At 43.5% G+C, this 20,010-nt stretch overlaps 1 protein-coding gene across 2 annotated transcripts in view; it reads left to right on the top strand.

The window, feature by feature from the left end:
- Window positions 1–20,010, top strand: part of ARHGAP24 (Rho GTPase activating protein 24) — a 426,579-nt gene that overhangs the window by 105,035 nt on the left and 301,534 nt on the right. For both annotated transcript variants that reach the window (XM_054989835.1, XM_054989836.1), the window contains exon 2: window positions 6,538–6,737. In XM_054989835.1, coding sequence (XP_054845810.1) covers window positions 6,558–6,737 — 180 coding nt within the window. In that variant the 5' untranslated portion in view covers window positions 6,538–6,557. The remainder of the gene's footprint in view (window positions 1–6,537; window positions 6,738–20,010) is intronic.

Consider the following 20,010-nt stretch of genomic DNA (forward strand, 5'->3'; position numbering starts at 1 on the left):
GTTCCCAGGAGTGCTACTTTGCCATGGGCAATGCTCATCATCTGGACGACTCCGATTTGGCACTTAATGTAGGCAACAACTATCTAATTTACTTCTTTCCCTCCCCAGAAGCTATAAGCCTTGCAGAACTGAAGAATGGTTGTCTTTGCCTATCCTTTGAGACTCCTGTTAAATTACAGTTCCAGTTAAAGTTACTGTATTAGATTAGGGAGGGGAAGGAGGGGGTGGCCTTTGGTAGGGATCCAGAGGAGTTAGCCATGTTAGTCTGTAGTAGCAAAATAGTAAAAGTCCAGTAGCACCTTTAAGACTAACCAACTTTATTATAGTATAAGCTTTCGAGAGCCAGAGCCACAGATGCATCTGATGAAGAGAGCTGTGGCTCTCAAAAGCTTATGCTACAGTAAAGTTGGTTAGTCTTAAAGGTGCTACTGGACTCTTTACTATTTTGGTAGGGATGACTTTTGATAGGGTATGATTTGTTTCTCAGCAGCTATCAGAACAAAAATATTTTGTGTTACCTCCAGGTCTGCTAAACTTCTTCACTGTTTACATCATACCATTCCTTTGTTAGAATGAACGGGCAGGATTGGGAGGGTGTGGAGAGCAAGATGCTGACCTTTCTATGCTCTGTGGAATAGCGAGCCTACACACATAATAATGCACACATGTAAGGCACAATGTGTATAATGGGAAGCCCTTAAAAAGAAGGATCCATGATTATATGGAGAGAGTTGTATGCACTTATGTGTGTACGACATGTGGGCTGCCTATACATTCCAATAGCTACATATAAATTAAGCTCTGAACTTGCTTCTGTGATCCCCCCACCCCCTGCAGTGTGCTCATGAAAAAGACTAGTACTCTAAAGAAACAAAAGCAAAAGACAGGTCCTTGGGAATCTTACAGTTTGGTGTAGTGGTTAAGAGTAGAGATGGGCACGATCCGCATTATGATAGAAAAAAAAACCACGATAATGGCGATCACGCGATCGTGACCTGGCGGATCGTGATCATCCATGGCCAATGATCCAGCAATTGGGAGAGGCCTGGATCATTGCATTCGGGCTCGGATCGGGGATCCAGACACTCAGGCGCCAGCAATCTATTCCCCTGGCAACGGAGCCAGGGGAAAGCCTGAGCTCTGTTTGCCCTCCTTCTGTCGCCCTGAAAACCCAAATAGAAGCCCAGCTTTCCTTGATCAGCAGGGCTTCCTTCCAACCACGGAGCAGCAAAGCAGTCACAAGTTGGGAGAAGACACCCAGGGGAGGGAGGGGGGAGGGGGTGTTCTGTAGCCATGGGCACTCCTATCTCATTCCTGCAAACCCTGATAGGCAGCTCTGACGTCCAAACACAGACGAGCGGCCAGGCCCCCTGCCCCCCGAGGGGAGGCGGCTCGTCGCTGCCTCCCCATGCCCACCAGGCCTGGCAGCCACTGCCACCACCCACCTTCCCACATAATACCAGCGCGCCCCGCTTTGGCCTACACAATCCACGATCCATGGCTCGGGAACGGGAGATGATCGGTGTGGATCATTAATTCGGGATCATCGCCGGCGCCGATCCACGATCAGCTAGATCGTTAATTTTTTTTTGGATCGTGCCCATCTCTAGTTAAGAGCAGCAGGACTCTAATCTGGAGAACCAGGTTTGATTCCCCACTCCTCCGCTTGAAGCCAGCTGGGTGACCTTGGGTGGTGGCGGTGGCAGTGGCGGTGGTGGTTGTTACAGTCTAAGTTTTGATGGGATGGAAGGAGGCAGCAGTGGGAGGAGAAACTAGGAGCAAGTGGCACAGGTCAAAAAACAGTGGAGAGAGAGGGAGGGAACAGGAGAGGCCAGGACAGTACAAATGAAGGTGGGTAAATGAACTTACATATATTTAGACTTCATTACAGCTGGAGCAAGAACTAAAAGGTTAAGCCAACAGTTTCACAGAGAGGATGAGTTTGGAGCTGTGGACTGAAGGAAAAGAGAAAGGGACACTAAGTGTGTGTTTGGCAAAATACGTGCCCATGCACAGAGGTTTGCAAGTGGCAGTGAACAAACGTACAATCTTTGTATTGTGTATGCATGATTTTTCTTTATACCTGAGTAGAATAAGTTTTACGTAACATTCAATGAATATACAGCTTAACATGTAATTTAAATGGACCCCTAATTTATCCTGGTCTTTTTTACAGACAGATGTATGCATGTACATGCAGGATGTAGTGCATTCAGTATAACGTGAATCAGGCTAGTCTGTCTTTTGGACAAGATTTTACACCAATATTTTTACACCAGACATGACTGCATCTGATTTTTGCTAGAATTCTGCTTAGAATTTACAATCTCTGGATGCACCTTTAGCCCAGTCTGAAATGTGAGGCCAACTTTAGCAGATTCCACACATACCCCCACATACACATCCATTCTTCTGTTTTCTCCTTCTCTTCCTGGTTACTTTCCCCTTCTAAGACAATTGCCCTTGGAGGAAAAAAAGGAAGCTCAATTGATATTGGGTTGCCGGTCATTCTGGCACCATAACAGGAGAATCTGAGGGGCAGGGACAAGCTCTTCTGCGCTGTGTCAGGCATGCAATGTCACTTCCTGTAAAACCAGAAGAGACATCATTGCTTTGGGACAGTGCTTTAGAAGTCACCCAAAATGCCAAAGAGCGCCTCTCCCCGCCCCACAACCCATTGAGGAGCAGCAGGAAAGGAAATGATGGGGGGGGGGGCTTCCATAGGTTGCAGTAATTAACAAGTCTCATCTTGCCAGCTGAAGACCAATATTTACATCCCCCCAAAGTCATTTTGAGTAAAGCGTATAAGAGCTGTGATGCTGCTATAGAAGGGCTACTCACTTTCCATTCCATGGGGCAGTGTTGGTTTGGATAGGAGGCTGGGAGACAACATCAGGGGGCCTTGGCTATTATACGCAGTCAGCACTGCTCCAGTAAATAATGATGGGATGGCTGACACACACACAGCACCATTCACAAATTAGGGTATATATTATTTTTGCGGTATCTTAATCTATTTATGTTCAGGTCAAAGATGACTGGAGATACAGTTCTGGGTGAGGATGCCAGAACTTGATTTTGAACATTTTATTCTGTAAACTGGCTGGATTTGAACTTTTTTTATGGCTCTACTTAGAACTGTTTGGTTAAAGCCATCCCAGCCCCCTTTTTCACCTGGCCTGATTTTACCTGAAATTAAAGAACAGGGATGAAGGTTTTTGACTCACGTTGTGCAATCTGTCTTGAGTCCCAATGAGAAAGGCAGACTGTAAATAACATAAATAGAAGAAAGAAAGAAAGAATGTGTCACATGTTTGCATGCATGCGTAAGAAATGGCTTGGCAGTAGTAGTCATATTTTGAATACTCACAGTCATAAAGCAGCATGACTTCTTGGGCTGAAGCACCAGTGGCAACAATATGGGAAATGAGGGTGGGTGGGTAACTCCATAATTTGAGAGTAAATCCTATCAAACTCTATTAATGTTCTATACTTAAGAGTGGTCTCTAAGAGCCAGATACTCAGAGCCAAGCTACAAGTGACGCCTTACACAGGTTGAACACTTGTCAGTTTACCTCAAGTTTTGATGGGAAATGTAGGCGTCCTGGTTTTACAGCTTGGCTCTCCATTACAGCTGCAAGACCAGGACGCCTACATTTCCCATCAAAGCTTGAGGGAAGCTGACAAGTGTCCAACCTGTGTCAGGCGTCACTTGTAGCTTGGCTCTCAGTTATAGCACTTGGGTGGCCCATAGCTCATTCCCATTAGAAATTAGGCAGCAATGTGGAAAAGCTTCCTCCCTATTTATCCCCATTCTGGAATCAACAGGAGTCATCAAACCTGCTGTAAATTAGAGCGTGGAGATCTGTCTGTTGCAGCTGTGGATCGTTAAAAGTTAAGGGCATCCACTTATACTTGCAAAAAGTAAGGACTTCTGATTGCCAAACAACATGCTTCCCTCTCATGTTGCAGCAGCCCTAGCTTTTGTATGGGCAAAGCGACTGGGAGAAAATTGAGAACATATTCTGAAAGGGGGAAAGTGTGCCATTGAAACCGGCATGCAGCTTGCCTTCTGCTGTTTCGGGGAGTGTTCAGCAGCCACTCAGTGTTTTCAGTACTACTCTTCAGCTCGACTTCTCTTTAGTTCATAATAAATGAAATCGAAATAAAATCAATTGTTAGTTCAGCATCTGAAGCACCAAGGAGTAATTTGTCCTTTATGAATGTTTGGATAACCATTGGTTGCACACGCAAAAGCAGCCATGCCACGACTAGAGAGACATTGGATTTGAAAAGAAATCCTTCACAGACTTGAATGCATTTCACGCGAAATGTTGTATGTTTCATTTCCACCTTCAAACCCTTGGTTTAGCTCAGCTTCTCGTGATTAAAGGTTTCCAGGACCAAAAAAGTTGCTGAAGTTTGCTGTTCACTCCCCATTCCTTGTGAACACCCTTCTTGACACGGGTCATTTCCACATGTCCTTAGAGGTATGGTTCACCCTCGGAACTATGGTGGCTTCTCCCCAAGCATCCACACGTTATCGTTTGCCAAATGTATACATATTGTTTTGTTACTGCGTTTTCTCCATCTTTACTGGGGCCGCAGTTGCTCTGCTGCTTTCTTTTGTTGCGGGTTTACGGTGCGGGTTTTTTGCATTTACTGGCATAGGAACAGTTAAAGCGCTTCTGGAAACACCTCCTACTCCTCTCAGTCTCTGTCTCTATGCTCTTTTCCTTCCTTCTTCATATTTCCGTTCAGCTGCGGAAGACAGCTTGCAACAGGAGCTGCATGCAATTGCACATGAGCAAAGTAAAAAAAACATTTAAAAGGGGGGCTGGTGCTTTTAGGCTATGATGACAGAAGTGCACGACCTCCCCTCCAAAACTGCTTTTGTTTTGGACTGTTTGGAGGTTGTCATGTGAAAGGTAATCACTTTGGGGGACTGCGTGTGGAGGATGAGTTTTTGGAGCGACTCAGCAAAACTCAGACCTAAAGTGGGAGAAAGGCGGGAATAATGGGCTGTGCGGAAACGGCCATGGATAGGAATCTATTATGGAGCAACCTGCTCTGTATAGGCTTCCAGTCCTGTTCTCTCAGGGTTTCTGCAGAAAATTGGTGGGTTCTGAAAATTCTTGTGGGTTCCTAACTCTCCCACCCCTCTGTCCAGGAAATCCTTGAAGTCTTTGCTAGTTCCTCCTCCCTACTTCAGTGTTTTGCAGTACAGTATTGCAGAAGGCCTGCAACTGTTCTGTCTGCCAAAGTCATTCCAGGCATGTATTCAGCTTTATTTCATTTGGGATTTCAGAATCATCGTGAATGGAGTTGTCCCTACCATCTGGGAGAAGCAAAGAGTGATGCCTGTTGCTTATTGGGTTGTGTTAATTTACTTAAATATAGGCACACTTAGAACTGACTGGCCCTTTATATAAACATGAAACAATTGTGTGGTGACCCTGTTGTCAGAGATGCAAAGCTGGCTTTAGAGAGGACCACAGGTGGCACTTTTGGTTACAATTGCTGAGAAATAAAATTAATGTTCAAGTAAGAAATTTTCATTAGGGCAGGTGCTAAATAATGGCAGCCTTCTATTTAGGGTTGCCAGTCCCCCACTGGGGGCTGAGGATCCCTGCTCCCAACCTCCACTACTACTCCCACTTATCTGGCCGGTGAGGGAAAAGGCAGGAAGATATGCCTCCCGAGGTGCATTCCCAGGCAGCGCAACCACACTCCCAAGCTCCATGGTGGGCCGATTTGGGCCCCAAATGGGCTGAATCAGGCCCATTTGTGGCCTAAATTGGGCTGCTGTGAAGCGCAGGAGCTTTCCAGGGTCCTCCCAGCAGTACTCCCATGCTCCGCAGTGGGCCACATTGGGCCTGTTGGAGGCCGAAATCGGCCCTCTGTGCGGCAGTGCTCCCAGGGGCAGCATGAGGCCTGTGTGATGATGTCACCAGAAGTGATGTCATCATGTGCATGCGAAGACAACTAAAAAGGTGAATGCCAGGTTTCCTGTCTCCCACTGGAGGCTAAGGGGACCTGGCAACTCTACTTCTATTTTATGATGTATTTGAGGAGAGCATGCACACACCATTTCCCCCCAATCAGAAATGTGCCTTAGTCAGACATTTTTTAAAAAATGAATTGCTTACCCTTCCTACAGGCCTTGCATTTCCCAAGGCAGCTAGGAACAATTCTCACAACCAATTTTAAGGCAGTGAAGTCAGACTGAGTTGACATCTTCAGCCATTGTTGTTAGTGCTCTGACAGGTGTCCAGGCTGTGACTCATTTCATCCAACTTTACTAATTTTTGGAAGATTTCCCATGACATAACACCCCCAACACCTGGGCAAGCGAAAACAAACTGTTAGCTGGCCCGTATTTTCATGTCGTGACTGAACGGCACGCAGAAGATTAAAATGCACAGCTGAGTCGGCCAAATCGTTGTTTATGTTTCTGTTCCAATGAAATTTGATGAGCTGCTGTTTGGATGATGAACTAATCTATACCTCCCTCTCCCTTTCTTGTTCTCAAACCAGGAGAGTCTGCTGGCCTCGTTATGGAAGACCACAATGGCTCTGCGGAGGTTCCCCAGCTGAGCCAAGGACGGCATGTTGCCCGTAAGTGTGGGTGGCTGAGGAAGCAAGGAGGCTTTGTCAAGACTTGGCACACACGCTGGTTTGTTCTCAAGGGGGAGCAGCTCTATTATTTCAAAGATGAGGACGAAACCAAACCCTTGGTAAGTACAAAGGAAGGGGACACAGGGTGAGACAGAGGAAGAGAGGGATTGGATTTGATCCAGTTCAGCAGTTCTCCGTGCCTTGTGTGTAACTTCTTGGAGGTTCTATCTCTAGTAGATGCTGACCTGATGCAGACATTGAGGATAGCTACTAACTTAATAGTGTTTGTCCAATCGGAAAGCATTTGGCTTTATAAGGAAGGTGGGGTTGCCTCTTTTGGGACTGACCAGTTTAGGGACTGTCATGGATTGGAACATAGACCTTTTAATATCAAATTGGCTTGTAATTCACCTTTTCAAATCCAGCCTGGGGAAAAAGCAAGAACGAGTGAGGGTAGGGCAATTAAAACACCATTGGCTCAACCTGATACCTCTCCTGAGATGTATGAGTGACTGACGTTCTTGGAATAAATAATGGTATGTAGCCTTTTGGTACCATCATAAAATTGACTTTGTGGCCTGTGTGTGCTTACGTGACCAGCGGCCAGTTTAGCCATGGAGGAGGAGCGTATAAAAGGGGCTCAGCAACCTTTTGTGTATGTGCTTCAGTGGCTCAGAAAGAGAATGGAGAATGGAGGGTCCGAAAGGATGGGCTTGATTTTCTCTTCCCCCAGCATGGAACATCCATCCCAGCAAGGGATGTCTCAAGAACTACTTGGTAACTTTCAACATGGTAGTTAGAGTTCAGCAATTTTCTGTTCTTTCTTTTCTACCAGAACAACTTACTATATACAGTGTGCTCTCTATATTTTATATTTCCTGTAGTTCAATAAATATCTTTCTTCAGTTAAGTTAAACAGTGCCAATGTGTCCTTACTCACTGGCCTTCTGCTCCAGCCATTGCTATTACTCTGTATGTACTCAGAGGCTCTCCAGCTCCCAAACAGCTGGTGAATGGTCAAGCCTGTTTAGTTTGAGTGGTGGCACGCTACTAGCAGGAATCAGTGCTCAAGAGTGAGGAGGGAACCCCCGCTTTCCGACCATGACAGGGACTGTTACGGAGCTAAATCAGAGAAGGCAGATTAGGAATTTATAACAGCGACTCCATGGTGACATCCAGCACCGGTTGAACATGTTCTAGATGGTTTAGGCTGAGAAGCAACCTAAACCATGTATACGACAAAATGCCTTATACATGTGCCATGTATAAGCATCACACATATAAGACAAAATGAAATTTTACACAGCTTTGAAATATGGCAACTAGAGATGGGCACGAACCAAAATATGAACCAAAGTTCATCATGAACTGGACCAGTTCGTGGTTCACGAAGTGGGCAGTTCATCAGAGTGCATTTCCCATGAACTGTGATGAACTTTAGGCCAGTTAGTTTGGTTCATTTTTCAGTTCGTCACTGCAGACAGCCTGGTGCTGATCAATCTGTTTCCTAGGCAATGGAGGAGGAGGGACTTCCGCTGAGCTTGGGAACACGCTGGGAACACCCCCAGAAGTGACATTTTCATGAACCGAATGAACTGGTTTGCAAAACAGGCAAAGTTCGTTGTGGTTCGTGAAATTCAATGAACCACGAACCATGTAGTTTGGTTTTTTTCAGTTCATGCCCTCCTCTAATGGCAACATATCAGAATTCAAATTTGGCTTTGTCAATTAAAAACTTTTTTTAAAAAAATGTGATAGGTGGATGACCTCAAAGATAAACTGAAAAATGTGAACTGTCATACTTCATATATTCCCTTATTATAAGAGCACCAGTTGTTCTGATGTGCTTGAAATTCTGCCATGTTTTTTATTTGAAGGTTTCACTTAAAGGACATTCGGGTCACATAGACCCCAATTAAAGCGAATGAGTAAATAATGATACTGCATATCCAAAATAATGAGACGAAATGTCAAACTATGATCTATTCTTGTGCTTTCCAACAGAGATTTCAAACCATCTTGGTTTGAAATACTGAACTGTAGCTAAGAAAATAAACAACAGTATTTTTGTGTGGTCTGAACACAGTCAAGGAGTTCATGAAGAGGCTGAGTTGAGCACAGAAACGCTTTCCTTTGTCAGCTGGAAGGGTTTTTGGTGTCTGGGCAGGCAATCCCATCTGGGGTTGTGAAGCAGAAGAAAGGATATGCTGGAGGAACTTCCTTTTAAGGACCTATCACTGTAACAGCTGACGGATGACATTTCAGGGTGATTCAATGGGATGTGGAGGCGGGGCTTTGCCACAGCTGTGACTTCTCTCAAGCAGTGGTGCACTCACAACAGGCCGGAAGCAGTGGGTTGGTATGCTCAGCTTGCCCAACAACCTCCAAATGGCCATAGGACATTGCCAACAAAGAAATCTCCAGTCTAGACTGTTCAGGAGGAGACGCCATGGAGTCTAATGGAGTGGACAGGACCTAAACTCCTCTGTCACATTCTGTTTTCTGAGCCTCTAGCATACTTTTGCTCAGTGCTTTTCAAAGTATTCTTTTCTCTCATTAAAAAAACTTGAAATGATGACTGATGACGGTTAAAGGAGAAAGCGCCAAAGCAAGATTACAGCTGAACACCAAGAAGACAAAAGTATGACCACTGAGGAATTGCACAATTTTAAAGTTGACAATAAGGAAATTGAAATTGTTCGAGATTTTCTATTCCTTCGCTCAATCATCAAACATAAGGGAGACTGCAACAACAACAGTAAACATTGGATTTATATGCCACCCTTCAGGACTCAGAGCGTTTTACAAAGTATGTTATTATTATGCCCATAGCGAACACCCCATGAGGTGGGTGGGTCTGAGAGAGCTCCTAGAAGCTGTGACTGACTCAAGGTCACGCAGCTGGCTTCAAGTGGAGGAGTGGGGAATCAAACCCTGTTCTCCAGATTAGAGTCCCACACTCTTAACCACTACACCAAACTGGCTCTCAGAAGACTGAGACTCGGAAGAGCAGCTGTGAGGGAGCTAGAAAAGATCCTTAAAGTTGTCTCTCTGGGAACCAAAATCAAGATAATCCAAACTATGGTATTCCCCATTACTATGTATGGATGTGAAAGTTGGATGGTGAAGAAAGTTGACAGGAATAAAATCGATTCATTTGAAATGTAGTGCTGGAAGAGAGTTTTGCAGATACCATGAACGTCCAAAAAGAGAAATAAATGGGTACTAGATCAAATCAAGCCTGAATTCTCCCTAGAAGCTAAAATGACAAAACTGAGGCTATTTTACTTTGGTCGCATCATGAGAAGACAAGATTCTCTGGAAAAGTCAATAGCACGAAGAAAAGTGGAAGGCAGTAGGAAAAGAGGAAATCCTAAAACGAGATGGCTTGACTCAATAAAGGAAGCCATGTCCTCCAGTTTGCAGAATCTGAGCAAGTCTGTTAATGATAGGATGTTTTGGACATCTTTCCTTCATAGGGTTGTCATAGGTTGGAGACGACTTGACAGCACATAATACACACTATTAAAAAAAAAAGGCTTTAGTTTCCTTAAATGAAACTTTCAGTGTGGCATCAGATTTTCCCTTTGTTTAAGGATGGACAACCTCACAAAGTCTGTACTATGCAAAATTTCTTTCTCTCTCTCCATTGCCAAGAATGATAATACTGCTAAGCCCAAGAGAGTTGAATACTATATCTTTGGTCGGAGAAGAGGTATCTTTCTCCTCTTGCCCTAGAAAGGGCTTGAGGATTGCTAAGGTAAAGAGAAGCTTAATCTGTTGAGGAAGCAGGTAAAGTTATAAATAGTTTTTGCTCAGGAGAGAAAGGAAAGAAAGCTGAGCAACTTAATGCAACACGGTTGCTACTGTTGGAATGGTTTCTAGTTCGTTTTCCTTTTTCCCTAGAGGGAAATGATTCATTTGTTGTTAGTGTCCTGGGTCGCCTTATTCCAGTATCCCTCCCAGAAGTATTTGTTTTTTGTCCATGCGCCAGCTTTGAAGGTCAAATAACTAGCCAAAGAGATCAACCAACAGTCAGCATTCCCCAGTTTCATAATGCAGCTGTTGTTTGACGGTAGTCAACTTGCAGTCATTTCTCACTTGCTGCTTTGTTTTTTGTTGGAAACTAACATTTCCCCAGCATGCTGGGTAGGCAGTGTCCTGATGTAGAGATGGGAAGAGAAGGACAGTGCCCCCCAAACTGCACACAGAACCTGCCTGCCATCTCTTTTTGGATACTTGTGGTATGAATGCATTTACAAGGACAGTGTCTCTACTCAGGAACAAGCACTGCTGGCATGTGATATAGGTCTGGTTCATGCATGTGAATAGACATTTTGTTTCTCTACACAATCACATATGTGAGCATGACATGTCAAATGGTGATTCCGCACACGTTGGATAATGCACTTCCAATCCTCTTTATAGATCATTTGGAATGGATTTTTTTGTGTGTGGAACAAAAAATCCACCTCAAACGATTGATAAAGTGCATTTTAAGTGCATTATCCAACGTGTGCGGAATCAGCCACAATGTTAAAGAGAACTTCTTCCTGGCACGGCACTGAAAGGAATAGCAGCCCTAATTTCATGCTAAGGTTTCTCCATCAGGAGCACATGCTTCGATGTCTCCGAAGTCTCTGCTGTGTGTACCTCCAGCCTTCTGAACTGAGGTAGGTGGCTACAAAGAGAAGGATCTTCTCTGTTGTGGCATTCAGTGTTCAAAGTTCTCTCACGGACATTCAGTTTTCAGCATAACTGGTCAGTTTCGAGCACCAAAGGAAGCATGGCTGGCTTTTCACCCCCAGACTTTTTTTTTTTAAAGTTTCGTATTACCGTACACTCCTCTCTGATCTGGTGCACTTACTCTTTATTGACTCTGCTTATTTTTTATACTGCTGCTCATTCTCCCTCCCCGAACTGTTGCAGATATAATTTTTTATTGGATTTTAACAACATGCTGCTAAACTGGGTTTTAAGGGATGCGTGTTGTAATTCATTTGGTTCTGCAGTGGTCATAATATCAATATCTTATTTTTAAATATTTATAGTTGCATTATTGTAACGTATGTGTTTGTTAGCCACCTTGGGAGTCAATAGATTTGAGGATGAAGTACAAATAAATTAAATACATAAATCTGCCCCATCTAAATCAAATGTTTTAATTTCGGCTGGACATTTGGTAGATACACATGCTGTGAAGCTAGCCATACGAATATGATCGTTACATTAAAGACTGTGTACAAGCACAGTCCGGTTTCTTTGTTCTGGCACAGTGATAGAGTCCTCTCTGTCATATCCCCTCTCATATTCAGAAATTGCAAAGGAGAGATAGGCTAGTACAGCATCTTGGCACTACCGGTGCATGCAGTTTATCTGCTTACCACCTAACTCTTAAGGATACCCAGGGCTCACTTTGAGGGGGAACGTGCAGGAATGCAGTTCTGGCAGTTCCCCAAAGAGGTCACATGACAGGTGGCCCCGCCCACCTGACTCAGCCATTTTGGGCCCGTTTCAGCCTGGATTGGGGCTGCAACAGCTTGGATCAGGCCTCTGACGGGTGGTGGATCACTCTCCTGCTCAGCAGCGGCCCGATCCTGACCACTTTGGGTCCCTTTTTGGCCATTTTCAGCCCCTTTTTTGGCATTTTGGGCCCAATTTCGACTCTGAATGGCCAGGATTGGGTCCAAAAGAGCCCGGATACGTGATGTCAGGGGGTGTGGTATATGCAAATCAGTTATGCTAATGACACACTTCTGGTAATGTCAAGGGTGTGGTGTATGCTAATGAGTTATGCTAATAAGTTGTGCTAATGCGTTCCTCCAGCTCTTTTTCTATGAAATGACCTCTGAGGATACCTGATAGAACTTAGGCCACTGGGTTTTATGACAAAGCATCTGAGATCACAGCTTCTTATGATATAAAGATATCTGCTTGGGACTAAACTTCTAGACCTCTGCAGTCTCCTAAACCACGGTAGCCTTATACTTCCATATTTCTTCTTTATTTTTTCTTTACTCCAGTGTTCAGTTGTCAGTCCTTCAGTTTTCCCTGATCCCTTTAGAGTAAGTTTGTAAGCCTCCTGGACAAAAACTGCAGTGCTTATGGGTTTTGTGCAGCATGTAACATGCCGTGGATAGATCAATGAATGTTATAATGTGAATGTAGTAGTAAGCCTTGGTCATCTTTAACAAGTGCCTCTTCTAAGAAAAATAGGCAACCTGGGCCGTTTCCACACACATTGAGTAATCCACTTTCAATACACTTTAGTGAATATTTGTAACTGATTTTTCCATGTGTGGAACAAAAAACCCACTTCTAAAGGATAACTAAAGTGCATTGAAAGTGCATTATTCAACATGTGTGGAAACGGGCACGGTGTCTGATAATGATTGTAGAGAGGTGGAATGTGCTACTGATCTGGGGTTGGATGAGCAAGCAGATGTGGTATCCCAGGACATAATGACATTTTAAAAAAATAGAGTGCTTAGTCACAGAAAACAGTTATGTAGTACAATCCTATGCAAGTCCCGTTGAGTTCAAGTAAGTGTGCATAGAATTGCACTGTTGAAGAATTCATTCTGCCTCTTCAGAAACAAAGCCTATTTTAAAGTCATGTAACCCGTAGTCTTACGCATGTGTCACTTGATTTCTCCTTCCTTGATTACTCAGTGCTTGACAGCTCATAGCTGAATGGGAGAACTGACTCTGTGGGAAAGCTTTGTAATTGACGTGCTATGAGCGTTCCATCTGTGTGTGGTTAGATCTTTGATGGTTCTCTCACCAAGCAAATCTCCACTTTTTGTGGCATTGATCAAGAGATTGGCAGGCAGGCATATTTCAGGCACTGGTATCACAGTTTCTGGTGACGGACCCTCTGCCACTTTCTTCGTCCATACATAATCATAGAGCAGAACCACAAGTGACAAAAGGCACAGGTTGGACACTTGTCAGCTTCCCTCAAGTTTTGATGGGAAATGTAGGCGTCCTGGTCTCGCAGATTGGCTCTCCGACTGCTGTCCAATGGACTTTTCAACTGTCACTTGTCCAACATTCCGCCAAGCTGCCTACATTTCCCGCCAAAACTTGAGGGAAGCAGACAAGTGTCCAATCTGTGCCTTTTGTCACTTGTGGTTCTGCTCATAATTGTTCAACATTTCCTCCCTCTCATTTGATGTTGTCTGTTTTCATTTTCCAGCCATTATCGTATCTTCTAATGCTTGCATCTGCTGGTTTCTAAAAGCCTTTTCTATGCACATTTTAAGTACCTATTGAATTGGTCCTAAATGCAAGCCCTGGCAACCAGAGTAATCTTGGATGCTGTACTATTTGCGTGGAGTTTACAGTAGCATTAAGAACGCCACAGGCTTAAACTCGGATATGCCCATAAAATTCTGTGGCAGCAATCTGAAGGGATGCTCAGTTCCAAATGCTTTGATCTTTATGGTACTTAAACGCGACTTCCAAATCCTGCATCGGTGGCTTGAGCCCGTTGTTGATTAAAAGTGCATAATCTGCTACTAAAATGAGTCCACAGTTTGCCAGCTGTCCTTGTGCGTGAAGCCTGCCTCTTAGGTTCCAAGCAGGTTTCACAAGTGCCTCATTTTGGCAAAATATGTACTTTCCATCTAATCTAATTTGCGTAAAAAATTCATTAGCAGACAAGTCCGTTTAAGACATCTGTTAGGAGTTAATGGGGAACAACCGCCAGAGTTCAGCTGAGTTTTAATTAAAATAATTTAAAACTTCTAATGGATGTGTTACACAGAAATTAATGTGATAATTACTTTAAATTACATAAATCAAAATGAAGCTGGATAGTCAGGGAACCTCTTGTAGGTCTAGTTACAGAAGGGCAAAGAGAAAAAGCTCTCTTGCATCTAGCTTTATCAACGTTTGTTCAGAAGTAAATTTTACAATGGGATTTACTCCGCGTAAGTTTCTTAGGATTGCTGTCTTAGGTGGAACTAAAAAAGGAAACCTTTTTCACGCAAGGTAGAATAACACTGACAAATCCCCGGCTTTTTAAGTGGCTCAAAAACATGTTTCACACCCTCAGCCTAGTATTGGTAAGAGATACACAGTGTAGTCCTAGGCAGAGTTAAACCCTTCTAAGCCTTTCATGTCAATGAATTTAGACAGCTATAGTTTAAGACTGCACTGTGAGAAAATGGTAGAGGTTTTATTAGACTTGGACTGTCGATTAGTGACATCCCCTAAAAAACCCCACAAAAATTAAACTGTATCATAAAAGAATCCATATTTATTCTGAGCACTTGGTTTCTCCCCTGTCACTCCAGTTTACCAGTTCAGTTATTATGCTGGCCTCATACTAACTGAAATCTTTTGTGTCTTCTTTAAGTCTTGCTTCAAGACTTGTGGGCCTGCAGTCTGGGTGGAACAGAAAGGTGAGGCTCTCTTTACCATGGTATCAAAAGTTTGAGATACATTATGGTGTTAGCATGTATAATGTTTGGATGGAGCATAAAAGGCCCGAGGTTCTGAGCTTTGCTATGATGAAGTTAACTCGAAAATTATTTCTCAGCTCAACCTTCCTACCTTACATCATTACTAAGAGCAGGGCTTTTTATCAGCAGGAACGCGGTGGAACAGAGTTCTGGCACCTCTTGAAAATAGTCACATGGCCGGTGGCCCCACCCCCTGATCTCCAGACAGAGAGGAGTTTAGATTGCCAGGGGCAGGGGCAGGGAATCTAAACTCCCCTCTGTCTGGAGATCAGGGGGTGGGGCCACCGGCCATGTGACCATTTTCACCAAGGGCGATTTAAACTTTAAAAAACAACCCCCTTGTTCCAGCTGACCCAAAGTGTCATCATTGTGCAGTCCTGAGTTCCATCACTGAGTTCCACCACCTCTTTTCCCAAAGAAAAAGCCCTGGTTAAGAGGATAAATGAGACATGAATTCGAAAACATTTTTGACATAACATCCCACTGAAAGCTTCAGCATCTTTCTTTGGACCGTCTGATTCTTCCTCGATACTGGTTATGAATCCAAACTGAACACCCTCTCTGATAAAGGAAGCAGCCGTTTGGTTGTGTGAATGAATACTAGAAGCCCACAGCTCTCCATTTGCTGAAAGGCAAAACAGAGCTGGTAGCCTGCCCAGCCAGTTCTTTTCTTAGTCCGGTCACTTCTTTCTTTTCTAGTGTTTATGTCGTAATCCGTTTTCCCCCGTGGCTTTTGACTGTGTGCATAAGATAGCTGAAGGAAGGCAACACTCTCAAAGAAGTACAAGGTTAAGTTTGGCTTACAGCATGCAAGTCAGAAACCTGTTTTAGATTTAGATCATTTTTCCTTCCTTGAAAATGAATTCCAATTTCTGGAAACATTCTGTGAACTGGAAGATCAGGATGGTTTCTACAACAGATCTTCAGCTTTTGACGTTTTATTTTATTTTATTTTATTTTAAAACAATGTTTCACACCAGAGAATATTACTTTTGCTTCCACTCCACTTAGTACTTGAAATGAAAACAAATGTGGTCAAAACATATAGAGGAAGATGTGTATCTATGTTGTGGTTGGCCAATACTAAAAAAGATATGTGATTTCTTTACCAAGCTTTTAGCTTGAAGTTTCAACACTATCCATGTAGCTGCTATGATACTAAAAAGTTTTAAAATCCTAAATTGGCAGAGGAAAAATTATTAATTGTGAGAGGAGGTAGGATTAAGTGTCTGATGTCTATTTTCATGCTTTTGCACTAACTTCCAGTGGTTTTCTGGGGGAAATTCAAGGTTCCAGTTATCTCCTTATGGAGCCATATATGCCCTGGGAATGGTGTAAGTTTGGGAATAGATTTGCCCATAGGGACACTCTCCCATCCTTTTCTAATAGGGGATGCTCAGCTTTGCATCCCATTTATTTGGGAAGGGGGATGAGCTGTAGTCCTTTCCGCCAGTCTGTCTACTTAGGTAGACTTATGTTGGAGAACACACACTCCAGGTCTGGCCCAGTGGCCTGCTGATCTTGAGCTATGAACTGATCAGCAAATAGGCTATACTGCGCTGCTTAATGCAATATGTGTATGTGTGTATACGGGGGTGGATTAACCCGGAGAGAATCAGAGAATTCCGCATAGCAAGAAGAATGAGGATCTGGTTTGACAGCTCTTAAGGGAAACTTGATCTGTCGAGTAAATTAGTTTTCCAATAAAAGAAATAAAAGGGAAAACCTTTTAATGCCATTCGCTGTTCAGTCATAGGCAGAATTGTTGCATATTCATGTCCCTTCTAAAGCAATCTTTTCATTCATTGGAGGCGAGGAAAATGTAGTCATAATAAATCTCCATTTGGGTGTTTTGTCAGGATTAGGTTATCCCCTTTTAATATCGCAAGAGTGTAGTGCTTAGAGGGATGGGATGGAAATGATGGCTTCCTTTATGAAGGAGCTCAACATGAGCAATTGCCCGAGAGGTTTCGTAGAAGCAAATGACATTTCTGAAAAAAGTAGGAAAATTAAGTTAGCCTTTCTAGAACATAAAGCAAGGTTCCCCGCATTTGAGTGTTGATGTTTAATATTTACCTCCGTAAAGCAAGTAATAAATTAATTGTTGTAGTCATGGCAATTCTTTAGGTTCAATTTATAGCAGCTGGCAATAAGGCACGTTTTTCCATATTTGCTGTGACTAGTGGAGTTTATGGATGCATTTGATCCCTTTCTGGTTGGATATGCCGTAAATAAAATCTACTGCATCACGGTCTCCTGGAGTTCTGCTGTACTGCTGCAAAAACCAAGCCTGCTGGATTTCCTTCTGTTCTAATTAAACGTTAATGTTATCTTTGTATTCTAAAGCTAACGCCTGGGAGCATCAGCCTTCCTCTTTGTACTGTTATTGATTTGTTTCCTTCAGTTATTATCCTAGATGGGTAAATGGTCATCCAACTGCAGATTCATAGTAGAGATTTCCATATGCTGGTCAGCACAGTCTGTATTGGTGGCAACCTAATGGGTGCTGAAACTCTGGACTTATCTGCAAAACTTATCACAGCCATAGTTTTGACAAGACTAAGGTGACTTTTAGCATGGCTGCTTTGTGAATACCAATAACATCTGCTGAATATGAAAGAAATTGGGCCAGTCTTTTTGCATTCAACTGCAACCGCAATTTCTTTAGTAGCTGCTATTGATTCCCCCAGTCTGTGTGGCCTGTACTGTTACGTATCACATGACCATCTTAGCCCATGGCAGCACTACTCATCATGATACATGATTTGATCTCCTCCATGCTTAAGAATTATAGAATCATAGGGTTGGAAGCGACCTCCAAGATCATCTAGTCCACCCTTCCTGCACAATGCAGGAAATTCATAACTACCTCCACCCACACCTGCGGTGACTCCTGCTCCATGCTCAGAAGATGGCAAAACACCATTGGGATCCCTAGCCAAACTGGCCTGCGGAAAATTGCTTCCTGACCCAAAAGTGGCAATCAACGTTACTCTGGGCATGTAAGAAGGGGCCACGAGAACTAAGCGCTGAAGTAACCTTTCCTGCCCTCCCTCTCATGATCTGAGTTCACAGAATCAGCATTGCTGTCAGATGGCCATCTAGCCTCTGCTTAAAAACCTCCAAAGAAGGAGTGCCCATCACCTTCTGAGGAAGCCTGTTCCACTGAGGGACCACTCTAACTGTCAGGAAGTTCTTCCTAATGTTTAGCCGAAAACGCTTTTGATTTAATTTCAGCCCGTTGCTTCTGGTTCGGCCTTCTGGAGCAATGAAAAATAACTCCATACCATCCTCTATATGACAGCCCTTCAAGTCCTTGAAGATGTACTTTATCTGAAATAGAACAAACAAATACAAATGAAAGATGAAACATTCCAATAACACGTGTGTCAGAGATGCTTTAGGCTCATCCTGCATTGGGCAGGGGGTTGGACTAGAAGGTCTGTATGGCCCCTTCCAACTCTGTGATTCTGTGATTCTGTGATTCCCTGTACAATGATAGGCGACTCAGCATAGCTTGGACACTGCGGGGCTCTGCATGTCTCTCAGTGGGCATGTGTTTATTTAGAACTTGCTGGCCCCTTATATAAACATGAGTGGCAACCTTAATTGTGAATATGCTCGAGTGATGTGGATGTAAATACAATCCTACTGGGTAGCTTCCATGTCATTTAACAGGTCATATCAAATTACTTATGTTTTGTTTCAGCAATGTGCAATGTTTTGTCTCTGTATTCCTGTATTTGAATTTTATGCTTCATTTCAAATTTCTGCTATTGCATTGTTTATTGAATGTCCTAGCTGTTGATAGCGTGGACTTACAGTGTATAATCCACTTTGGGTCTCAGTGAGAAAAGCAGATGATGGATGGATGGATGGATGGATGGATGGATAGCAACAGAAACAATGCATCTGAGCTCCCTATTCAAAAAGGGAGAGAAGAAATAGCTCCTTTCTCTTCTTTTCTCCGTGGAGAAAAGAGAAGGGAAACCACTGGGCTTCTGATTACATGCTCCCCACCCCCAAATACTTTACTGGGTACAGAGCATAATTTCTTCAGCAGGAGATCAGAAGCTGACTCCCAGCTGATCCCTCATCAGCTGATCCTTCATCAGCTGGAAGTCAGCTTCTGATGGCTTCAGGTAGCCTGTTCCTTTGAATATATTGTTCAGGTTGTGAACAGCCAAACAGCCCATCGATTAATTGAATGGGAAATGAGTCAACTTGGCAGCTGTTCAACACATTCTTAGTTTTGACATCTGAATGAGATCATTATAAAAGCTAGGAAGTATAAAGCCTGGAAAGTTTGAATGCTTTCTGCACCTAGTGCCGGGTCCCCTCCCCCATTTCAAAACTGGGGGTGTGGGGGGACACTCATCTGTACGTGTGTGCAAAATACCCGCATGCAACTCCTGGTGATTATGTCATTTCTGACATGACCTGAAGTGACTTTAAAAATCGGCCCCAAATGTTTCTGGGTCATGCCTGGAATGCAAAATGCAATCTGCTGCTGAGGATGATGTAATCATCAGGGGATGAAGGTGCATGTGTGTGCTTTGTGCACATGCCTCCCAGCCTGCCTCCAATGTTCTCAGATGTCCTTTCCCCTTGCTGGCCAGGTGAGTAGCGATGGGGGGAAGCAGTTGGTGGGGACTGAAGGCATAGCATCCCTCATCAGAGCGGAGGACCTGGCAACCCCAGCACCCACACATTGTTGAATATTTCACTATTGTTGCACAAAAGCATTGACCTGTGTGGATAAGCCAATCCACCTGCAAATGATTGATATAGTGCAATGATAGTGCAATATCTAGGCTTGGTTTCAACACCAAAGTCACACATGTGAAATTTCTTTCTACTCTCTCAAGCCTTGTTGAACTATTAGAAGCTATGGGCTGTGTATATTCTCATTCTACCCTGGTGC

Source organism: Eublepharis macularius, chromosome 10, assembly GCF_028583425.1.
Source record: "Eublepharis macularius isolate TG4126 chromosome 10, MPM_Emac_v1.0, whole genome shotgun sequence".
Classification (NCBI taxonomy): domain Eukaryota; kingdom Metazoa; phylum Chordata; class Lepidosauria; order Squamata; family Eublepharidae; genus Eublepharis; species Eublepharis macularius.